Source organism: Mytilus trossulus, chromosome 7, assembly GCF_036588685.1.
Source record: "Mytilus trossulus isolate FHL-02 chromosome 7, PNRI_Mtr1.1.1.hap1, whole genome shotgun sequence".
Lineage (NCBI taxonomy): Eukaryota > Metazoa > Mollusca > Bivalvia > Mytilida > Mytilidae > Mytilus > Mytilus trossulus.
This window is the reverse complement of record NC_086379.1, coordinates 64,368,937-64,395,545: the sequence shown is the minus strand read 5'-3', so window position 1 is coordinate 64,395,545 and position 26,609 is coordinate 64,368,937. Positions and strand designations below refer to the sequence as shown.

Sequence of the window (26,609 nt, the reverse complement as noted above, 5' to 3'; positions counted from 1 at the left end):
CACAGCGTAACAGTCTGCATGAAGACATAACAAATGTAATCTTTTTGCCACTTTAAAATATTTATGGAGTATAACATTTTCTGAATGATTTTAGGTGCGTTGTGTTACCCTGGTATTTGTTGACTAATCTTAGCCCACTTGACTTTAATACCTATTCTAACTTACCTAATGTGTAATGTTTCATAATAATGTTTCTGATTCATTGGTTTGTCGACTTTGAACAGAACTTTCTTGTGAAATCAAGTCATCTTCGTCATAATCAAAGTCAGTTTGTGCATAACCATGTCTTTTTATCACATAGGGACTTGGAAACTTATCATGTTTTGTCGATCCCACAGAGGTTACCTCTTCGTCATCATCGATGGCCAGATTCTGATGACCTCTATCACTCATTTCTGATAATTCCTTTGCACTATACTGTGGAGTGTCCATAGGCAAGGTATTATGAAATCTTGAAAAGTCTATTTGATATTGACCATTCTCCTTTTGAAAGGTTACTAATCTTTCGAATCTATGTCCCCATAAAATTTCTCCAGGGAGATAAGAACTCCTTGCTTGTGTTGTCATTCCAGTAGATTCCACAATCCCCTCAAGTATTACAATAAGCTCAAACTGTTCTCTATGTAAATCCTCTGGAGCCATTTCCCAAAAAGGACTTTGTTCATTGATTTTATGGACAAGAATAACTGGCCATACTAGAAAAAGTCGGTCTCTCCCCTCATCATATCCTAAATCAACATCAAACTGGTACAGTGGTAAAACTTCACCTTCTTTAGTTATTTTTCTTTTTATCACAACTGCTCTTACATGAGCTTCAACTAAATGAGATTTTCTCATATCACCGACACGTATCAATAAACAAAGATCTCCATCTTGTTTGCATATACAAGCATTTTTACTAAACATTAATGTTTCAGCACGCTTTTTAGGCCGTGATAGCTTAGCGAAAACAATACCTGTCATCATTGCCTGACAAATAACACCGAAACACGATTGAATCATCATAACTGTAATGGCTTCTGGACATTCTTCTGTTGTGTGACGTGCACCATATCCAATAGTATGTTGGGTTTCTATAGAGAACAGTAACGCAGACGTAAATGAATACATTTCCTTGACACAAGGTTTCCAGTTTTTATTGCTACTGTTTTCTAAATCCCCATGTGAAAAACTTATAAGCCACCATATGACAGCAAACATTAACCAACTAAGTATGAAAGCTAGTGCAAACAACAGCAAGTTATATCTCCACTTAATGTCAACTAGCGTTGTGAAAATATCAGCTAAATATCGTCGTCTACGTTTTCTTATATTTGTTTGTGTAATATTCACTTCACCATTTTTGTAAACAAGTCTTCGACGCATTCGTTTAGAATAATGTCTATCGGCCCTTCTATGAATCACTGGGCCTGGTTTTTGTGGCAAGCTCTGAGCCATAAACTCTGTAAATGATTCCTGAGAGCCTATTTTTGTCTCCATGTTTTCATTTTCCATCATATCAGCATCATCTGAAGTAGACGGTAGCCGCCCGTTAGGTGGCCCCTCTGCAAAAGGAGTATCCATGATCACGGTTTCAATCAACTTAAGAATGCTGGCCAAAGCCTTAGCTATGCCAAAATCTTCTTTTCTTGTAATTTGATCCACTTTGATAGGTATCCACACACTTCGGTTGTGGAATGGGGTTACAGCAGGATTAGAGAAGGAACATATAAGCTGAAAAAAAGAAAAAAAGTTAATTCAAATGTGACAGTAATTAAAATTCTTAAAGGTAATACCATACAAAATTATATATTTTGAATGCACAAATATAAACTGCAGTATTAAAAGTGCACCATAAAAATTCTTTCAGCTTATTTACATATTATTATACAATCTTATGACAATGACACTCACATTAACTTATGGAAAATTTCCAAAGTATCATACTTAAATTCTCTGCACGACAAAAGTTCTTTCCCTGATTAATGATAGCAAGAAGATGCTTAACTATTTTAAAAACTCAAGCTGATTGTATAATATTTGTTTTGTAATCATTTCGCAATAGCCTGTAGGTGTTTCAAAACAGCATCTCATACATCATGAGTTGCAATTTAATGGATACAACAGTTATGTGGATAAACTCAAATGCTGTTTAAAGCTTCATATTTATTGGGATGAAATACTTCATTAGAATATAACAACTTCATAACTAACTAGCCTCAAGATGCAATATCTAATGTTTTCCAAATTGGATTTGCTTTACCAGTGTCAGTGCAATTATATCAATATTGATGAATTATGGAGACACTGAGAATCAGAATTGTACAATTATAAAAGCATAACCTGACACAGTTAAATTTCATGTCTACACTTGCAAAATTTGAATTGCATACAAAAGTCAAGTCTTTTGAATTGTTTTACATTGTCTTATCCGGGGCCTTTTATAGCTGACTATGCTGTATGGGTTTTGCTCATTGTTGAAGGTCGTATGGTGACCTATAGTTGTTAATGTCTGTGTCATTTTGGTCTTTTGTGGATAGTTGTCTCATTGGCAATCATACCACATCTTCTTTTTTATAAAGTATTAAACTGGAGTCAAAGTTTAATAATGACACATGTCAGAAGCAACTGTACTTCTGTTGATGAATTCATATACAGATTTTGTTGGCCTATTAAGTATTATTCATAAGGTACAGAAAAACTCTTCATAACAAACACAAATCCCAAATATTTTCTATGATTGAGAATCAGACTTGTCTTTATAATGATGTTGACTGATTTATCACTGAAAAAGTCTGGACTACCAATAGTTCTACACAAGGACAAAAGCATCTCTCGTATGATATGTATATCAAGAAGAATCCCATTCCTATACGAGATCAATCCCTTGACCAGTGACATAATTTCTTCATCTCAGAATTCTGCTCAGAATTCCTTAGATCTGTTTATCACTGCACAAATTAACCAGAATGAACAGCAGTTAGTCATACCTAACTCAACATGTACATGTATAGGCTCATGGAAATTTTATTTTAAATTTCAGATTTAGACTTCTGTTCATAGCTACATGTATAACATTTCTTGCTTTATTATAAATGACAATTTTAAGCCAGTGAATATTAATTTAGTTCAAATGTACAATGGTAAAACGTTCTACAATATAAACTACAACTTTTTGCAAAGATTTTTAAATACATTAAATATATTGAACACACAGATTTTCCAAAGGACTAGGAATGAATGTGAATTTAAATTTCGATATCTATATCTAGATCTGAAGACATGACAATTTTCTGATAGTCTGAAGTATACCTTTGGCAATATGACATTAATATTGTATTGTTTCAAATGGATTCTGGTTAACCAAACAAATATCACATTTCCATAGGTTCAAGATAGCACTTCTTTTTGGAAATCAGTTAATGAGGGTGGTCAATGCCTTACTGAGGTTTTCAAACACGTTTTCCCCCCAACATATACATGTTATATAAATAAGGCTATTTAACAGGAAATGTTAATACAAACAGTTATAGTCACAAAGGCCTATAGAAAAAGAATGTAGAATAAATAGTCTTGACAGGTTCAATGACTTGATGACAATTCAAATAATCAGGGAAAAAATTACAACAAACTAGGAAGATGAACAATTAAACTATTTCATCATTTAGATATAGGAAGATATGGTATGAGTGCCAATGAGACTGTACACTCCATCCAAGTAACAACTTATAAAAGTAAACCATTATAGGTCAAGGTACAGCCTTCAACACAGAGCCCTGGATCACACTGAACAACAAGCAGTAAAAGGCCCTAAAATTTACTAGTGTAAAAAGAGTTATGGTACGCATAAAATCAACAGTATTTCATGCATAGAAAACCAGCCTTTATGGTTGTTTAGAGGTACTTGATGGAAATGATAGTTACATTCCCTCTTTTCCCATCCTTGCCCTCAGGGGGTTTAAAATTTCAAAACAATCATTTAACTAAAAAGTCATTATTACATTGATGAAACGACCAATCCCATGACAATCTGTCAGGATGAGCAAGGTTAAACGTGGTGGTCGATAATGATAACAGGAAAAAACAGACACTATTTAACAATGATAACAAATATTATCTGGTTTTGAAACACATATATTTTTTTTACTCTGATAAAGTTTTAAATCACCATTTGATTATTACCTATATCCCCAGTGGTCTCTCTGGCAGTTTACAACAAATAGTGGTAAGATTTGAATTCTCTTATGAAGCAGATGATAAGTATACTAAGAGTTACTGCCCTTGTGAAGACCAACAATCATTGCCCAAAAAAATCAAGTTTAAATTGTTTGATGTTAACTGCCTACCCCCTAAAAGCATCAATAAACAGTCTACAAGAAAAAAATTATTGCATTATTTTTGCTTTTTCAAAGATTTTTTCCAACTCTTACATCTCTTTTTTGTCTAAGACATGCAACTTATTCTGGTGGCCCCAAAATAAAATCATTAAATTCCTACCCAACCTAACAAGGCATAAGTAAGCAACATCACACAAGGAAGTTTATCAACAGTAATTGCTCTTATGAAACATGTATTAAGTATACCAATGGTTATTGCCTTAATGAGGCAAGTAATTTCTATACCAAAGGTTATTGCCCTTAAGGGGGCTCGCGGGTCTAAATCACTTTTTTTATTTAATATAGGATTTCGCTATATTTTTTTACAAATGAACTTTATCTTATACTTAATAGAAAAATGAAATAAAAACATGGGGGACCGTCCATTTACGCTTACAATCTGTCATCGAAAAAAGCATACATTTTTGTAAAAGTATTTATTTTCTGTTGAACTGATAGGAGAAAAAAAAATAATATCGAAATAAAAAAAGAACTAAATTACAGAAATCGCTAAAATTTTACAATTATTTAGTTTATGTATAGCTTATTCGAAAACATCAATAAAAAATATAGGTCACCGATGAGTTAAAAAAGATATTTCAATTTTAATGCCAAAAAATGGCATTTTTGCACCAAAGGGAGATAATTTGGAGCTTTTTCAATGATATTTACATTTTAAAAGTCACCTGGGGCCAACACGAATTGATTTTTTGGAATGATTTTTGTACCATATGATAAAGTTACAACTACTAAAGGTAATTAATAAAATTTGAAATGAAAAATAAATGTTTCATTTTTTTCTGAAAATCTTATACCCGCGAGCCTCCTTAAGAAGAAAATAACTATTGCCCTTTTGAAGGATATAATTAGAAACCATGATCTATTGTCCTCATGAACCAAATAATGTTTGAATGGATGTATGATAGACAATTATTTTGTCCTAATAAAGTGATCTGTGAACCAGATAATTAGTATACTACTGCAGGTAACCAGAATGTAAAGGTCTCTAACATCCTTATAAACCAGGATAACTATAGGTATACCAGGTAACCATTTTACTAAGGTCTAACCATGCTAACAATATAATTGTTGTTTGATTAATGTCCAGTTGCAAATATTCCAACCATATTTAGGCAAAAGACTAATTAAACAATCAATCAATTTAGCGACAGTGTACCAAGACAGTGGTTCTTCGTGAACCATGAGAATAATATTTTATATCAAATTAGGTCTGCTAATAGTATAAATGTGTGTATGGGCCTTATAATAGAAGAACCTTGTAAATAGTGTACAGATCATGTCCATATGAACAAGGTAAATAATCAGAGTACAGATCCTGTCCTAAAGAACCAGGTAAATATTAGAATACAGATTCTGTCCTTCAGAACCAGGTAAATATCAGAAGACAGATTCTGTCCTTCAGAACCAGGTAAATATCAGAATACAGATCCTGTCCTTAAGAACCAGGTAAATATCAGAATACAGATCCTGTCCTTATGAACCAGGTAAATATCAGAATACAGATCCTGTCCTTAAGAACCAGGTAAATATCAGAAGACAGATCCTGTCCTTAAGAACCAGGTAAATATCAGAATACAGATCCTGTCCTTAAGAACTAGGTTAATATCAGAAGACAGATCCTGTCCTTATGAACCAGGTAAATATCAAAGTACAGATCCTGTTCTTAAAAACCAGATCAGATTACAGATCCTGTTCTTAAAAACCAGGTAAATATCAGAGTACACACAAACCTTATGGACCAGGTAAATATCAGAGATCAGATCCTGTCCTTATGAACCAGGTAAATATCAGAGTACAGATCCTGTTCTTAAAAACCAGATCAGATTACAGATCCTGTTCTTAAAAACCAGGTAAATATCAGAGTACACACAAACCTTATGGACCAGGTTAATATCAGAGTTCAGATCATGTCCTTATGAACCAGGTAAATATCAGAATACATACCCTGTCCTCATGAATCAGGCAACTATTAGAGTTTTACGAACCAGGTAAATATCAGAATACAGATCCTGTCCTTATGAAACAGGCAAATATTAGAGTAAAGAGCCTGTCTTTAAGAACCAGGTAAATGTCAATTTTTCTAATCAAACAACATCAAACATCATTTCATGGCATCAACATTAAATGAGTCTTTAAAGAATAGTAATTTGCTATGGGATTTAGTGATAATTATTTTATAATTTATAGTGTTGTAAAGCAAATAGAACATAACCATTGTGAGAAAAAAATACAAACATGTAAATATTTACTCTTTCTCTTCTAGATGTTTTTGAGTTAATCATATCTGACCCATCAAATTGGCAGATTTCATACAAGGAAGTGATCAATCATCAGGCAGTTCACGTTTTACACTATGCCTTCAATAATTACATTTTTTTCAGTACAAATCAACAATTAACAATAATCAAGATATAATCAGCCCTGTGATGAATAGAGTTACACTGGGTAAATCTTTATTTACCACATTGGCACATAAAAATATCATTTGATTAAAAGCATAACTTCCTAGGTTTTATGAATAAGTTCAAGGGTATGAGTCAAATAGGAATAGAAAACTTCACTTTTTACTCAAGAGATTAGCACTGAATAACATGGAAATATGCATTTTAACCCTAAACAACAAGTTGGTTATAACTAAAAATAGCAATTTTTAATCAAATTTCATAATCTGTACTCCTACATCAAAGATAAAATATTTATTAAATAAATAACCATTTTGAAGTCATGAAAAGCATGAAATTGTCTCCTTTCTTCTCTTTATTAACATAGTGAATTCCTGCTACAAAACATGCATTGAACTTTTGTGTTAAAATTGTTATTGCTATCCTCATTGTTTGATATCCTACTAATGGTACTTGTAGTTCTCCTTATTTACTTATCTAATGAACATCAGTCGATCAATATAGACAAGGACCGTGGGCTGACGATTATATTGTATTGTCAAGTCATCAATATAAAAGCAGATAATTTTGAAAAAGAATTATTTTTTTTTAAAATATAAATGGCTGCAAAAATCATAATAAAAATTACAGATATTAAAATTTTCATTTTACTCTCAATAGAAGAGTGGTCCTAGAAGAGTACATGTTTTGCCAAGTGTGATTGCCATGGAGAAACTGTAGAATTTACATTAGAGGTGGCATGATTGCTATGGAGAAACTGAGGTGGCATGATTGCCATGGAGAAACTAGAATTTACATTAGAGGTGGCATGATTGCTATGGAGATACTGAGGTGGCATGATTGCCATGGAGAAACTACAATTTACATTAGAGGTGGCATGATTGCTATGGAGAAAACTATAGAATTTACATTAGAGGTGGCATGATTGCTATGGACACAACTGCAGGAATTACAGGAAATTTGACATGATTGCATGGAGACAAACTGAAAATCCACTTGTCGCCATATTGAACAAAGACAAATACCAGTTTGAAGGCATAAAAAGGCACAAGTAAATAAAAATCCTAGAACTGTAAGTGAACATGCAAAAGGATATCCCGTGAGTTAACCTTACTTAAGATTATTGCCACATTCGGCAATATTATCTCCCCTTTAACATGTGGGACCAGGATTATATTCTTCTAAGCACACCTTCAGGTAGTGTTGTGCAAAGGTGTAATGTACCAAAAATATTCAACCGAATGTTTAATTTGACTTATGAGCCACCTTGACAGTCAGACAGACATTTGGATTGGGCTATTCCATAATCATACCACAAAATATATAGTTTGCAGGGGTGGGGGATTGAGATTTTTGAGTGAAAAAGGGGGGGAAGGGCATTATGGTTTCTATTTCATGCAGCCTTGATTTTATTATTGTCTGCAATTTCAAATTACCCACGCATCAGGTGTATGAACACCTCATCGGTTGATAAATGTCAACAACACAGGAATATGTTTTGTACAGACAGACAAAGCTATTTCTTAAGTGATTTCTTCTGCAAACATATGTATTTAAACATAGTGAAATGTCAACCTTATATTATCCGTGAGTAGGTGTTCTACACAAAGAAATAAATCTATAGTCTGTAACACTATTAAAGGCGTACAGCTCGTGACAGCTGGTGTATGGTAAGTCAACAGATGTAATATGGAGAAGAAAAAAAACATAAAATTCTCATTAAGTTTTGGAAATTATCAAAAATCTCATTTGTACCATAATAACTTTAACGTATTTTCTTACAAAAAAAATAAATTCTAATAGTCACACTTAACTGATCTTTTTTTATTCTCCTTTTCAGATGACTGCAACTCAAAGGCTACATGTATGATAAACTTTTAAAATCAATTAACCTACTGAAATCTTAAACTGTAATAACATTTAATGTTTTGCAAAAAAAGAAATATGTGTTACATTCAAATTAATTCATATTTAGTCAATAACTAATAAATAGACGGTGTGCTTCTCAGCCAAATCAAATCAAAGATAGGTACTGCCTCTCTGCTAAGCATGCACCATAACCAAGTAAGAGCAAAAGTCACCAAGTAATGAAATAATGTATAAAAATATGTTTACATCCAGAAGGGATTCAACAAAACACACAGCATTAATAAAAATCCATTCTGATACCAGATTGGATAAAAATAGTTCATAGATTCAAATTGCTATGTTGGGCAGAATGTTTCTTATACAATAATATATCCAAAACATTTAAATATTTAAAATTTTGTTCAGCCCGGCCAAAAATGTTTCCATTACCTCAAATGCACATGCCTTGTAATAGGATGCATGCATTTTTATTTTATATATCTCAATGCAATAAGATTAAGGAACAATAATTAACACATAACTTTGCTAAGTTGTTTCATAAGTGCTGTTTTCTAAGCTCTTACTGTGGTAGAACTCTCAATTTTTTGTATATGCATTTACTTAAACTTCCGGTATCAACACAAATTAAATAATTCCATGTTTACTTCAAAAGACAAATTATTCTATACTCACTATGCATCATGCAGATAAACATCTTTTTAAAATTAAGCAGAAGAACATGATGAAGTTCTCAATCACAACATACAATTTGATACCTCCTGTCCTTCACATTTATTTAACCCACATAAAAGAATTTTTATTACCTTCCACAACCTATTATAAAATCATTTAAATCTAAATATGTATACTGGTTTAATACACATAAAAAAACAGGAACTGAATAAAATCGTAGTGAATTATTATTGATTTGAATAAACATGTCTTACCATGTGATTACCAAATATTATCCCCCCTTTCCTGATCCTAATCCCTTTGGATATGTAATTAACAGAAAATAACAGTATGTGTAATTAGTCCACTAATGAATAGTTTATTTAACCTGACACTACTACAGTAGCCTCTGATTTAACAATGGATTAATATGATAGTTGTTAACATGTTTTCGATCAGTTTTAAGAAGATTTTAAACCTTTACAAAATTTTAATACTTGTACATCATATCTATAAATACCGTACTTCAAATACATAACAAAAACAACAATTCATAATTTCAAGGGAGTTACACAATAACAATAATACTTGATTACAAGAGGGTTACACAGATTTGTATACAACTTCATTTCCCTGATGACCTCAAACAGGAAAAAATAGGAAATGTATACATGTACATGGTTATGTTTCTGAAGAAGAATGAAAAAGAAAAAAAAAGGAAAAAAAATAATGTTTCTATATACACAGCTGCATTAAATGTTACAAAATATATTAATATGAAAAAATGTTGTCAACTAATTAATTTTAATAATTGATCATTTACTTTGTATTTTAAAATATCATATGAACCTTGTCAACTATTCCAAATGATGTAGAAAATTTGGGATGAGGGTAAGGGTATCTACAATTTTTTTTGTTTATTTAAAAATATTGGATTTCCTTGAACAACATTTCTCTTATGATGTACCATGAAATCCACAAAAAATGGAACAATGTACCCAACAATTAATAATGAATCCACAGAAATGACTGTCATTATTATCTAGCAGATATCTTTTGTAATTATAATATTCTGTTTAAAGCCTCTACCTTTTACAACTACTGCATATTATGTAACAATAAGTAATTAGAGGTATAATATAACCATTAGAGAACCATTTTCTGCAGTCTAGATTTAGAAATTTCTTAATTTTCAGTAGTTGATGAAGCCAAGAGTAAAATTAATTTGGTTTGTCAATGTGAGGAAAAGGAGAATTTAAATGGCCAAGAGATTTTCACATGTAGTAAATTGTTATCACCTGATTATTGACCAACAATTCTCACTACAATTAAACAGCAAATAGCATAATTTGTCTTCTTTAAATTTTCATAAAACATTAATGAAGCACTGTACACAATCTATAACAAGGGGAAACAAAATTGGATCAAGCTGCATAATTATTTCAGTAAAAGCAAAAATACCTATTATTTAAATTATTTAATTGTTGGAGATCCCAATCCTTTTATGGATGTTTACAAACAGCGTAATATATATAGGTTTGTTGTGTGCAGGCATTGTGGCTATACATCACACTATAAGAATATCTCATTTATTGAAATTTATTGAAAACAGATTGATTGTTTGGTGAATGCTTTATGCTGCATCAGCACAAAGATAAATATATAAACATGTGGTCGGGTTGTTGTCGCTTTGACACATTCACCATTTCCTTTCTCAATTTTAAAGAAATAGATGCCCAAAAGAGCTTGAATTGCTCACCTGAATAAAGGTGTCAAACAATGCTTACTAGAGAAGCATCAAATACACATTGAAAGCCAGAGTTGATCAGACTCTAAATGGAGCCAGGACTTTGCATACTGGAGGCAAGCATGTTTCCACGAGATCACTGAGGCAGTTGAATGGTAGTTGACAACAGGGCAATATGCCCTAAGGAATTGTAATTATATATATTTTTTATTGCCTATGAAGGCGTAGTATGAATGATAACAAAAACCACTAATGTTACAATACATTTTTTATCTCCATATTTTTAGCACATTGTATTGGATAATATGATCTAATATTGGAGGACTACAATCAGATTACAATGTATAAACATGATAAAAGTTGTGAAAATGTTATTGCATCAATAAAATCACAATGATCCAACCGATTTAGTCTTATCTGTAATTAAACAGAAACTGTCTGGTCACTTTGATGTAATGGTATCGATTCTGACGCCAATCATTGTACTTTTGTACCAATACCAATTATAAGGTTCTGCTGAGCTAACAATACAGTTTTACAAAACAGGAAATAAAACTGATGATTTGTTAATCAACAACAGAAACCAAGGACCTCCATACAATGTAATTACATATATTAGAGTTTTTCTCTCCTTCACATACCAAAATAAGACTTTTTACAAGTGTGATCAGAAGAATTTAAAATATCTATGGTCATTAGTGATTACATCCCACTTTATGCCGTCAACATATATTGTCCCAACTTTCAGAAGATCCCCAAAGATTCTATACCCTTTATGTTGTAAGAATCAAATACTGTGGACACAAACTAAGATTATTAATAAAATCAGTGAGCCATCAATAATCAAAAGAGGTCATGGTCAAATAAACCATGACAAAACTCAGTCATTACGATTAATAACATGGATTACTGAACCATCAAATGAGGTTATGATTAGATAAACCATGACTGAAATCAAGTCATGACAACTAATAACATGGATCAGTGAACCATCAAAAGAGGTCATGGTCAGATAAACCATGACATAATTCAGTCATTAAAAATAATAACAAGGATTACTGAACCATCAAATGAGGTTATGATCAGATAAACCATGACTGAACTCAAGTCATGACAACTAAGTACATGGATCAGTGAACCATCAAAAGAGGTCATGGTCAGATAAACTATGACAAAACTCAGTCATTACAATTAATAACATGAATTACTGAACCATCAAATGAGGTCATGGTAATATAAACCATGACAAAACTCAAGTCATGACAACTAAAAACATGGATCAGTGAACCATCAAATGAGGTTATGATCAGATAAACCATGACTGAACTCAAGTCGTGACAACTAATAAAATGGATCAGTGAGCCATCAAATGAGGTCATGGTCAGATAAACCATGATATGAAATAAGGTCATGGTCAGATATACCATGACAAAACTCAGTCATTACAATTAATAACATGAATTACTGAACCATCAAATGAGGTCATGGTAATATAAACCATGACAAAACTCAAGTCATGACAACTAAAAACATGGATCAGTGAACCATCAAATGAGGTCATGGTCAGATAAACCATGATATGAAATAAGGTCATGGTCAGATATACCATGATATGAAATGAGGTCATGGTCAGATAAACAATGTCAAACAGGCCACTTCAACTAATAACATGGATCGGTTAACATTAATGTCAGAAACACATATCAAATGATTCTGTGACAGAAACATATAAATATCTCAATTTTTCTGTACAGAAAATAAATTTGACATGCTCCTGTTTAATCAATGAGAAAACTGGCCTAATCACTTTAACAGAACCATCAAAATCAGGTCAAGGACAATTGAATCATATCAGAAAGACATCTTACAATACAATGAACTGAATATTGTCTATATCAAATGAGAAATAACCAGTAGAACTTACAATTTGTCATTTAACCTTGAAAAGGAAGTCAAGGTCAAAAGAACTGTGTCATAACGACACATGCAACACAAAATGTTTCTATTATAAACAATTATCTACAGCAACTAAGAAATTTACTTGGTCACAAAAATTAGTATTTTTTATGAACCCTGGTTTGGATAGGTAACCATGTTCGCCACACTTTTTCAGGATAAAATGATTTTTTGGATCAAATATAGCAGACCTATAACTTCTAATACATAAGAACTTTACAGTATATATGAACCATGAAATGAGATCAAAGTCAATTCATGTTAACCCCGTTATGACAATATTTACACCTTCTAGCAGTTATATAGACAAAATATAGTTGACCTGTAAACAAAGTAACTGAAAAGTTCACATCAAAATTGAGGTTAGGAACAATTTACAAATGCCAGATGGAAACTTAAGACCAGACCAAGAAGCATCTGTTTACAAGATATGGGTTAATCTGCTCTGCTCACTTCTCATATGTATATACGTTTATAGCCTTTTTTCACTTTAGCATGTTTAGAATAAGTCACAATTTTGAATTATTGAAATGCTAATACTTTTTCACATGCAAGATTTTTCCAGGGCAAAAGAATAAAAGTGAAAATGGAAATGGAAAATGTGTCAAAGAGACAACAACCCGACCATATAACAGACAACAGCAGACGGTCACCAATAGGTCTTCAATGCAAAGAAATTCCTGCATATACATGTATTTGGTATCTGTTACAGTGAAAAAAAGAACTCTCTATGGAACATGACAAATATTCATAACTGGTCCCAAATCTATTATTCGTTTACTTTTTAAATCAATGATGTTTAAGTAGATTACTATTCTATATTAAAGACACAATCAAGTCACAATAACTTTTATGAACATGTTTTTGGTTTAATTGATAAGAAAACAAATGTTCTATTTGAGTGAAAAGTTTTATAAAGGTTTAGGTATTGAATACAATGTAATATTCTAAAACAAAATCGTAAGTGCAAAGTGGCATAACTCTGGGATTGTCAAAAGACCATGAAATCCTACATATGAATAGTTTCATTTGTCTGACAATGTGACAGATTCATGAAGCATATAGGTCTGACATCCACAAAGTGCATTAAAAATTCTTACTGCAAAGGGCAATCACTCTGGATATTGTCAACTTACCAGTATGCCCTAGGTACTATTTGGCATATTTTCAAATAAAAATCTTTACAAAGTACAAAATGTACTCATTTTCATGAATATCTGACAAAAAGAGCTTGTGTCAGATTGTTCACAAGTATATTAAATAATATCAATTTTTCTAAACTCAAGCAGGACAATTTGAGGTATATTCTAATGGTGAAAAAATGTCTTTGTGTTGCTGCATTCAATAGTTTATCATAATGGTAAGTTTTCAAATTCTAGACCTAATTGGATAAAAAAAAACTTTGACAGACTACATTATACAACACTGCAACTTTATTTGCAGGGGGTTCAAAAATTACAAATCTATTGAATGATGTCAAAAATAAATCTTTTTTTGTATTTTCCTTGACATATGAATGCTAACCTGGGACAGCAGAGGAATCTGTGTATTTTTTTGACAGCCAAATCAAATGCCAAGATCAAACTTAAACATGACCTCTACCCAAATCTCTTTATTTTAGTCCATGTATTTGCATTGCCTAATTTTTGTGTTTTCCTTGACATACAAATGCTTACCTGGGGAAGCTTTGGAATCTATTTTTGTATTGTCTTGGACAGCCAGACCAAGAGCACATAGACCAGGACTTCTACCCAAATCTCTTTTTGCCAGTCCCTGTATTTGTATTGCCTAATATTGGTTAAGGTGAGCTTATCAAGTAGCTGCAATATCAAGATGAAACTTCATCAATGAATACATCAACATGTCCCTAAAACTATTCTAATACTATTACTCATCAAATCTATTTTATGAATTTTATGTTTTTTGCAATACATAATGCATATGGGAAATTGTTCCAAAAATATGAGATACAAACATTAAATAACCATTGGGGAAGTGCTTAAAACTGCTTCAAGTAATTAGAAAATAACAAAATTAGCAACAAGGATACCTGTTCTGTATAAGCTGTTAATTGGATAATACACTAACAACTTTTAATCAATAGTGAACTCAACTCTCTCATAATTAAATGTCCCCTGCAAAGATATTAAATAACTTAATTACTCCTCAGATGTTGACAACAAAAAGGTGTGCCATTCTCATGAATTTGTATACAAAAGTAAGGGACAAACAAGTAATTTCTGAGAATTAATGTGTGATTTATTTAAGATTAAAAGGCAGTGGAATGTATTAATAAAAGATCTAAAAGGCCACAAGTCAGTCAGTGTTCAACTAATGGAAATTGTTTTGAAATACTTTATAGCTGTCTTCATGATCAGACATATTAAGATGACTCAGCAATAAAAATCAGGTCCACAGAGATTGTTGTCTTCAATTAACAAAACTTATCCAGACAATTCAATAAAAAAGTAGTACAGCCAATTTCAATGAGTGTGTAGCTAAAGGTAATATATCTTTTGTTAGCTTGCTTGCTAGCTGAACCGTGAAGTCATTGTTAGGTACCCTCCTTTCAAAGGAGCCTAGTCCTACTCTATCTGTTGGACTAGTCTACTCTTAAAGAAGGATAGTTTACCTTACCTAACAATCACTTCATGGTTCAGGTAGCAAGCAAGCTAACCAACAATATTACGTTTGCCTACACAATCATTGAAATCGGCTGTAAAATAATATCAATAGTATCCAGATAGCACCGGGACTTGAATCCAGGACCTCTGTGTTACAAGGTAGTGTGTAAACCGTCTGAGCCAAGGAAATACTTACTCAGCGAAACCTCTTATGGCTGACTAAGTATCTACCACATTTACTAAAGGAAGCAATCCTGACACACAATACATCTGTTGACCTTTTTTTTTAACCCAAAAAATCGCTATGCAAAGTATGCAACTGTGTAAAAATTGAGCTGATATAAAAACTCTACACAACAGACCAAAATTTATCTTTTAATAGTTAACTCAGCGACATAAACAGATTATACCCAACACATTCTTTTCATACATGTGGATTAATATTCATCAGAAAATCCATAAAAAAGATTTCTTGTATATATATTCTATGGATCCTTTATGTTATATATAATAACTTACATAAAATCAATTTCTTTTATATAAAACCTCATCAAATGATTATAATGGATTTTCTTTACTGAACTAACATAGTGTTTTTTGTTTGAGGAGTCAACTTTTGAAAAATGAGAAAAATTGACAGAAATGACCCTTTGGGTCAGGTAATCTGAAGATAAATAACATTATACCAACTGATGACATTGGCTTAACTGGCCTAAGGGTCAATTGTGTTATAAACTGTTCAATAATTGGTTTATCAAAAAGAGACATATTTATTCAAAGTGAAAATATCCGATCATCATTAATTCCCTGAAGAAATTCAGAACATTTACCTTTACTGGCATCAGCAATATTAAAGTCAGATAAATTGATCTACAAACATGTTATCAGTAATCCATTTTAGTTGGCAACACAGAAATACTGAGAAATTCAACTGTCACCTTTTCTCAAATCAAAATGACTTATTTCCTAAGTGTCGCCATGTAGTGAGGTTAAGATACAAGTTAGAAATGCAAGGACTGATAGATTGTCATTGCTTTATATCTAGCTTCAAATATATTTCAGTTATATTCCAGACCTTAACAAATCAAAAATTAAAATATGTTAGGTTAGTATTAAAAAGTGTGTCAAATGAGAACATGTTTAACCCCGTTACCCCGCCACATTATTGATGTATGTGCCTGTCCCAGTCAGGAGCCTGTAATTCAGTGGTTGCCGTTTGTTTATGTGTTACATAATTGTTACATTTTTACATAAATAAGGCCGTTAGTTTTCTCGTTTGAATTGTTTTACATTGTCTTATCGGGCCTTTTATAGCTGACTATGCGGTTTGGGCTTTGTTCATTGTTGAAGGCCGTACAATGACCTATAACTGTTAATGTTTGTGTCATTTTGGTCTTTTGTGGATAGTTGTCTCATTGGCAATCATACCACATCTTCTTTTATATATGAATGATGGAAAATTGGACTGGTATTGAAAAAAAAACAATTTTCAGTTAGGCCAGGGTAGATATTTTGCCCACAAAAGGGTTGCCTATAGACTCCTCAGAATTATAGCAAAGATCCCTCTTTCTTGAATGTAGAAAGCACTCTTCCAACAGTATACATCAGAAATAATTACCTCTTTCAAACTTGAAAAGCTTGGTATTTATACAAGTCAGACATCACCTCAGCTAAGGGTTTACAGTTTGACAGAAAAGGTCTGGGTGACCCTATTTCTATATCCTATTAGAGAGAAAAAAAACTAAGAAATACATGAAGAAAAATAAATAATTGATAGTCAATGAAGTGGCAAAAAGTACCAAAATATGTTCTTTTCCCAGCTTTACAACAAAATCTTACAACAATAAGGAAGAAGACATGTGTCTCTAATTCTGTCAGAAATCACCTAATTATAAGACAATTAGCAACAATTAATATCATCGCTTACTAAGGAAAGTAAATCATAACATGGATAATTGCTGGCATCTACCATAATTTTTTTGAATGAGTTGTGGTATTATTCTTGATCAATTTTCATCTATTGTTTTTTCCCTCGTTTTCTACATATATTCCCACCCAAATAATGTTTTGAGTACCGGTAGATGATCAATTTCCATCTATTGTTTTTTCCATTGATTTCGATGTTCATTCCTACCCAAATAATATTAATAATGTTTTGAATACCGTTAGAAGTTTTTCTTGATCATACCCAAAGCAGAGGGTGTAAGAGAACTTACATTGTTGATTTTTCATATTGTTCCAATGCATACAAATCTCCCAAAATATTCAGCAAACACTTCAATGATTTGTTTTTTTAAACATCAGAATTATAAGACATACATTTCTTCAACTTCAGTGAGAAATATTGGCACAAGTACTTACAATGTAGATTCCTAATAATTGCTTTCCAAGGGGCATAATCAAACTACACAACCCCCACCAAATTATTAATCAGTGTTAATTTTCTGAACTAGTCTGAGAAATTGTTCATGGTTGATGACCTCAATTTTATTAAAATCTGGTGTAATATCATAAAAAGTACCAATTTTTCTACACCAGATGCATACTTCAACAATCAATGTCTCTTCAGTAATGCTCCAGGTCAAAATATTTGAAAATCCAAAGCCCATTAAAAAGTTCCAAGAGCTATAAACCAAATAGAGTACTTATAATGTCACTGTGTATCATCGCCACCGGAAATTGGGTACTAACGAAGCGGAGAGAAACAGAAAAAAAAATAAACAAGTTCAGAATTCATTCAATTTAAAGCATTTCCACTCATTTGATGAGGGTGCCGCATAAGAAATGATTTTCTGATATATAATTCTTTAATTTATTAGGCCGATAAGGACAAAATAAATACAAGATTTTGTCTAATACTCCAAAACTTGCCACTTAGTACCGGAAAATTTTGAGGTCTATCGTCCTCTGTAGCCCCATTCTCAAGATATTGAACTGTTTTTCATTATTTTTCCAGACACGACTTTAGATTATTATAGTGTGGCATCATATTTACTGAAATTTGTTGTCAAAAATATGCATTTTAAAGAATATAGACCATAAAAAATAAAGTTTAGGGTACGGCAACTTGCTCGTGTTGATAAATTTACTGTATGGCAACTTGTTTTCAACTGTATGGCAACTTGCTAATTTTAGAATAGTTATCTACCGCGTCCTTTCAAAGAAAATAAAGTATTAAGTTCAAATATCTAAGGTGGGGTGGTCCTTTTTATGTTAAACTGTTTTTGTCCTGATAACATTTGCTGTCCATCTCTTACTTAATGTTGCTTCCGCAAAGGAGTGACATAAACAGCATAATTATATGTAACTGTACATATCTTTAAAAAAATCTTCAGTGAGTATAGTAAATCCTTGATTAAATTGAGAATCATGAAATGAAGAAAATGTCAAAGAAACAGAAGCCCGACCAAATAGAAGAAACAACCCAACGCAGCGAGAAAAATATGCACTAGGGTGGGTGTCAAGTCACAGATAGGAAAAAAACTAAGAATTGACACTCATAATTTTTAAACACCCTCTTTCCTCTTTCCCTTCCTTCCTTATACATAAGGCTTAATATTTGAGTTATGCATGTGTATATTTATGGAAAGAGAATCGTCCATAGATTTGATTTCCAACAGTAATAATGGTGAAATATAATCTCTTTTTTTGTTGTAACTATGGCAACAATGAGCAATTATTTGATACCAAATATTGCAAAATAGGGGGTTGAACATGTCACAAAGATCTGAAAAATTTGGTCCAAAGGAAAATTTCAATCAAGAGTGATACCTTTCCTGAAACCATAGACATATATCTATCAAGAGGAAAAAAATCATATGCATTTCTGCTGTTTTTTCCCATGAAATTGAATTGAAAAGATCGAGCGTCGAATCTTGGTTGAAAAAACAATACAAATTTTTCAAAATATATAGCGGTACGGATAGGAACGCTTGGACGGTCAAACTGAACAATGGCTTAAAAACATGCTAAAAATAATCTAAATGTCCATATAAACCCACTAGAAAGGCTATATTATTATTCAATTATCTAAAACTCAATTCAATTGTACAAAAACGTTCATATTTAGAAAATTCACCATGGCTATAATGCGAAACTAAACTTGTATGGTATACCTGAAGCTGTCTCCTAAGTGAGCAATAAATTAACTACAAAAGGGGGTCGAAGTTCAATGTTTGTTTCTTGAAACATATAAATGAATCAAAATTTAAAAAATGAAATAAATACAAGACTTTATAGCAAAGGTTACGGACTCAAGTTGGATCATGCAGGTGCAACAAATGCGGCAGTGTTAAACATGTTTAGGGATATCTCATGCCCCTCTTTATACGTCTAACTAATATAGCTATTTCTGGCTTCTATTTGTAATGTATCCAAAACGTTAAAAGGAAAGGCCACTTCTTATCCAGCTAAAACCCTGGTCAGTCCTATGACGAAAATAATTCACGTGTATATGGAATGTTTGATAAGTTATATCGACCCAGAGTACCTGGACGGAATTGTGAAAAATAAAGTACCTTTTCAATTTGCAATTCGTAAAATAACTGAACAGTGTGGCCTGGTAGAAGAGGCCGAAAAAAATAGGAATTGGTTCTCAAATTGAAATCAAATTTGCTAGTCTATTAAAGAAATTCAGAATGAATCTAAAGATAGACCAAGGCTTCTTTATATCAACTCAGATGGAGATTAAACAGTGCTTCAACTTGTGACACCTTACATGTTAAATTCTGATTTATACACTGGTTTTGATGATTTAAAATAAAAATCAGTAAACCTTCGTAATTCCTTTTAATAAAATCATGTAAGCAATGAGTCGTATGAATACCCTGACTGAGATGTAACTATAATTTATAAGAGCCCCCGCCATTAAGAAACTGTTCGCGCCCATAGTATTCACTCATTCACTCATTCTATCTGTTTGTTACACTTTCCTACGTTATGACGATAACCCAAGTTTTCTACGATTGATTGACACAAAACATTTACTCAACAATATACATAACCAGAAGAAGCTTCCCTTTTGGTGTTTGAAGCATTTTCGATTATTCATGACATAGTCTTTTTTCTTGGAGTCAATCACTCCGTCTGCTTTTCCATCCGTTCAATTGTCTGTCCATGTGTAATTAAAGTTGCTGTTAACTCTTATCAACATTTAAAAATTTGTTGTTAACTGTTTTTGCCAAAATCGAGGTGTTGTTAACATGTTAACATGTTAACAGACACCCTACCCCCCTCCCCCTCCCCCCCCCCCCCCCCCCCCCTCCTCATATAATTATGCATTAGATAGAAACAGACAAAACAATTAATTCGAAATGCAATTCACGATTTGTTTCTCCTTACTTTCGATGAAAACAAAGTATTTTCTTAATTCAAAGTTTATTTTTACAAATGAGTCATTTCAGAAATTAAACAATTAAACAATTTTATGTGTCTGTCCGAATTCTCGATCCTGTGGTTCGGTGGTTGTCGTTGCTTCATCTCTATCTTATTAATTGTTTTGTTATGAGTTAGGCCGTTCGCTTTCTTGTTGAGTCCTTCCACATTTTTCGGTCGGTGCTTTGTATAGCCGACTCTAAGGGACGAGTTTTCGACTTTGAAGGTCGTGCAATAGCATATAATTGCTTACATAGAGTTTATTTTATCCTGATGGATAGTTATCTTATTTGCTATCATACCGCATCTTAACTGTTTTGATCTAAAAAAAAAAAAAAAAAAAACTAGCACCAACAAAACATGAATGGACGGTTTATTTTAATGAACTTACAAAATTTCACCCTAACAACAAATAAGATAACATTTACAGTCGTTAGTAGTATAACGATATATATATTAATGTATTTAGGATAATATGGTTGAAAAAACCCAACTTTTTTTACAAAATCGAAAAGCGGAAGGCAACGAGGCCTCCTGAACTGAATTAACGGCATATATTTAATAATATTTGATTAGTAAGACATGTTGTATGTTTGTAAGCCTGTAAAGCTTTGATATCAACAAAATATCGTCACTTGATATTATCTAAACAGTGATTAATTTCCTCTTAAAATTACAATATATTGCAAGACGCTGTACAGACAAAAATTGTTATTTTGCAATTCGCCGTACAACGTCCTGCAATTCGCCGTACAACAAACAAACAATGTTTTTGTCCATATTCTTCCAAAAACATGTTTTTGACAAAAAATTTCATTAAATATGATGCCACACTATAATAATATAAAATCATGTCTGGAAAAATAATGAAAAACAGTTCAATATCTTGAGAATGGGGCTACAGAGGACGATAGACCTCGAAATTTTCCGGTACTAAGTGGCAAGTTTTGGAGTATTACACAAAATTTTGTATTTATTTTGTACTTATCGGCCTAATAATTTAAAGAATTGTATATCAGAAAATCATTTCTTAAGCGGCACCCTCATCAGATGAGTGAAAATGCTTTAAATTGAACGAATTCCTAACTTGTTTACTTTTTTTTCTATTTCTCTCCGCTTCGTTAGTACCCAATTTCCGGTGGCGATGATACACAGTGAATGTGGGACTGACAGACATCATCATTTTCATATCCATTGTCCATGGAGTCCAGGAAAAATTCATACACTTATCGAAGCACCATATAGCTCAATTTGTTGAAACATTTGGCCTTAATATGTGTTTGTGGTCAGCAGCTATAACACAACACTTGATAGTAACTATGTCTCAGCTATTGGTTCAGTAGCTTAAAAAAAAACCAATGTATTCTCCAAAAAGATTATAAATCATAAGTCTCACACCAAGTTTTTCTTGTATTTAGGGAGCATAAGTTTCATTCGAAAAAATAAACTTGTAATCATCTTATTAACCTCCAAACGAGGTTATCCCTCGGAAATCAAATTATTCATGAGAAAAGTTAATCTTCTTGTATCCAGCAAACAAGTCTACAAAACAGGTACGAGTTTACAATGCACTCACCAAGTTTGGATTCTACTACAAGTCCATCGAACTGAATTCCTTTTTGCCAAAAAAACAACTCCAATCATGTCAGAAAATCACTATTACTTGTCTATTAATATCTCCTTTATGAAAAGTTAATTAATTTCTACAGTAACACCATAATTTAGTTTTAGTTACAGTATCAATGTCATATCAAATCAATATAAAACATATGGTGACCAACTTATAACCTACTGGTACCTCATTCATTTGCTGGCAGGGTAACAGCTTTGGATAAACAATTATACAATAAAGAAATCACCTCTCTTGTTACAGCTGATGGAAGGGGTGACATATACATATAGCTTAGATGAATGTAAGTTATGTGCCAATATGTAACAAGAAATATTAAACAACAACAGCAAAATATGCTTACGATCTGCACCAAGCCTAGGAGACAATTCATTTTTTAGATACAACAACTTCCTTGTTATTTTTCAGTAATTTTCTAAATAGGTTATATCAACCAATAATTTTGATCCCAGATATTTCTGATCTATCTCAGACGACAATGCAGTCACAAATTGATAGAAATTGAACAGAGTGAGAATTACTTTTGATTTTAGAGCAAATGCATAACCACAATATAACAAGACGTTTTTGGTGAAGTTAACAAAAACTGACCTAATCCATAAAAAAAACTTTTAAATTGCTTTTCTGAAAATAATTCCATCAGGAATAACCAAATGAAGTAGAACAGCTTAAAATGGTTTTAAAATAAGAATGTGTCCATAGTACATGAATGCCCCACTTGCACTATCATTTTCTATGTTTAGTGGACCGCTAAAATTAGAAAGATCATAGCAAAGGGAACATGTGTACTAGGTTTCAAGTTGATTGGACTTCAACTTCATCAGAAACTACCTCGACTAAAAACTTTTATCTAATGCATGACAGAGGGAAGAACAAATGAACGAACGGATGGACAAAAGATCAGATGCACAGACCAGAAAACATAATGCCCCTCTACTATCTTAGGTGGGGCATAAAACTATAGGCTTCTCACCTCCATCCTTTTAGTACATTAGTTCTCCTATCCATCTTCTATCATTGATTTGACCTCATACTGATGTAAACCAAATTATTTATTACATTTATACTATGGAGAAATCCTGATCTTTTCATTTGCTAGATCATTGTCATAGCCTTTCTATAAATATATCACTTAACTGTAATAGGACATATCACCTGGGTATTAAAAGCTTTTTGACTTATATATCAAATCATTCTATTAGCCTGTTATCAATTTATAAATCCAAGAAAGATCTAAATTCCCAGAAGAGAGACAAAGACAATCCATTATTAACTATGAAGATTTCTGGGAAATATTCCTATACACAAACAATTGCTTGTCTTGTATTGTTTCCTTGGAAGATAAATGGTTTAAGGAAATGCTGATTAAGATCTGATTGACATAAATACCTCAATAATCATTTAATTTCATAATTTTATTTGTTCAGAATACATTTCCCATTCTGATTTTTTTTTTTAAATCCTCTCTCTTGAAAAGATTGCATAATTTTATCTGCAATACTTAATAAATATGCCATATATTCCTATAAAGCGTAATACTATTAAGATTTTTTTTGGTTATACTTGCTAACTAATAGTACATTACCATTCTAAGGAAAAGTATTGATTTTGATAATTCTGTGGTTAAAGAACTGAAATAAATCCTTCGCTTCTTACTGAAATCGCATGAATCACGGTGCAATTCATTTGAAATGCACATGGAATTTTTCTTTTGCATTAATGAACGTAACTTAGAGTTGTAATATTATTAATTTCTTTCCTCTTCAATCAATTTTTCTTAACAAGAATGCAGACTAAAACATTGATTATGTCTCATCTGAGGTGATCCACAGATACTTTAAGGATGGAATATATACTTAATAACTTCAAAAACATTGTCCAAGGACGGGTTCAATTACTTAATACAAAATCAAATGTCAAATATCAACACATTACAAGGCCTTATTGGATGAGTGGTCTAAGTTAATCTCTTAATAACTTTGTCCAAGGACCGGTTGAATGACCTTATACAAAATCAAATGTCAAAACATGTTTCAGGGCCTTGTTGGCAGATTGGTCTACTTTATTTAGTTTCAACTTCTATATCGCTAGCCTATCAACACATTACAGGAACCTCATTGGCAGAGTTGTCTACTTTAAGTTGTTCAACTTCTGTATCACAAGCATGTCAAGACTGAGGTTGTGAGTTCAAACCCTGCACAGGACAGGTGCATTTGACTCTAATCACCAATTGAAACCCTGCACAGGACAGGTGCGTTTGACTCCAATGACTTATTCAAACCCTGCACAGGACAGGTGTGTTTCACTCCAATGACTAATTCAAACCCTGCACAGGACAGGTGTGTTGGACTCCAATGACTAATTCAAACCCTGCACAGGACAGGTGCATTTGACTCCAATGACTAATTCAAACCCTGCACAGGACAGGTGTGTTTGACTCCAATGACTAATTCAAACCCTGCGCAGGCCAGGTGTGTTTGACTCCAATGACTAATTCAAACCCTGCACAGGACAGGTGCGTTTGACTCCAGTGACTAATTCAAACCCTGCACAGGACAGGTGCATTTGACTCCAATGACTAATTCAAACCCTGCACAAGACAGGTGCATTCGACTCCAATGACTAATTCAAACCCTGCACAGGACAGGTGCGTTTGACTCCAGTGACTAATTCAAACCCTGCACAGGACAGGTTGGTTTGACTCCAATGACTAATTCAAACCCTGCACAGGACAGGTTGGTTTGACTCCAGTGACTAATTCAAACCCTGCACAGGACAGGTGCGTTTGACTCCAGTGACTAATTCAAACCCTGCACAGGACAGGTTGGTTTGACTCCAATGACTAATTCAAACCCTACACAGGACAGGTGTGTTTGACTCCAATGACTAATTCAAACCCTGCACAGGACAGGTGTGTTTGACTCCAATGACTAATTCAAACCCTGCACAGGACAGGTGTATTTGACTCCAATAACTTATTCAAACCCTGCACAGGACTGGTGTGTTTGACTCCAATGACTAATTCAAACCCTGCACAGGACAGGTGTGTTTGACTCCAATTACTAATTCAAAACCTAAACAGGACAGGTGCATTTGACTCTAATGACTAATTCAAACCCAGCACAGGACAGGTTGGTTTGACTCCAATGACTAATTCAAACTCTGCACAGAACAGGTGTGTTTGACTCTAATGACGAATTCAAACCCTGCACAGGACAGGTGCGTTTGACTCCAATGACTAATTCAAACCCTGCACAAGACAGGTGGGTTTGACTCCTATGACTAATTCAAACCTGCACAGGACAGGTACGTTTGACTCCAATGACTAATTCAAACCCTGCACAGAACAAGTGCGTTTGACTCCAATGACTAATTCAAACCCTGCACAGGACAAGTGCGTTTGACTCCAATGACTAATTCAAACCCTGCACAGGACAGGTACCTTTGACTCCAATGACTAATTCAAACCCGGCACAGGACAAGTGCGTTTGACTCCAATGGCTTATTCAAACCCTGCACAGGATAGGTGTGTTTGACTCTAATGACTAATTCAAACCCTTCAAAGGACAGGCGCCTTTGACTCTAATGACTAATTCAAACCCTGCACAGGACAGGTGGGTTTGACTCTGATGACTAATTCAAACCCTGCACAGGACAGGTGCGTTTGACTCTGATGACTAATTCAAACCCTGCACAGGACGGTTACACGCCATTATTCCGACAGCTCATTAGTCCGACAGCCCATTGGTCCGACAACCCATTATTCTGACAACCCAATAGTCCAACAACCCATTGCTCCGACAACCCAATACTCCGACAACCCATAAGTCCGACACTTCTGAAGTTAAGTATCAGGGTATCAGGGTAAAATAATTTGTGTCTGTCTGTATTATGATATATTATTACGTTTTTAAGAAATAACTCCGTGTATATTACATAAGACTAAGGTAGTTCAAATACTTTCTATATACTCAGTTCGAA

General features: G+C 33.0%; 1 protein-coding gene across 10 annotated transcripts in view; it reads right to left on the bottom strand.

Annotated features, from left to right (window-relative positions):
* The window catches only part of LOC134725559 (G protein-activated inward rectifier potassium channel 3-like), a 73,917-nt gene that overhangs the window by 5,375 nt on the left and 41,933 nt on the right, over positions 1 to 26,609 (bottom strand). For 4 of the 10 annotated variants that reach the window (XM_063589480.1, XM_063589478.1, XM_063589479.1 and 1 more), the window contains one exon: positions 166 to 1,713. In XM_063589480.1, coding sequence (XP_063445550.1) covers positions 181 to 1,713 — 1,533 coding nt within the window. In that variant the 3' untranslated portion in view covers positions 166 to 180. The other 6 variants (XM_063589484.1, XM_063589485.1, XM_063589483.1 and 3 more) reach the window with 6 other exon arrangements.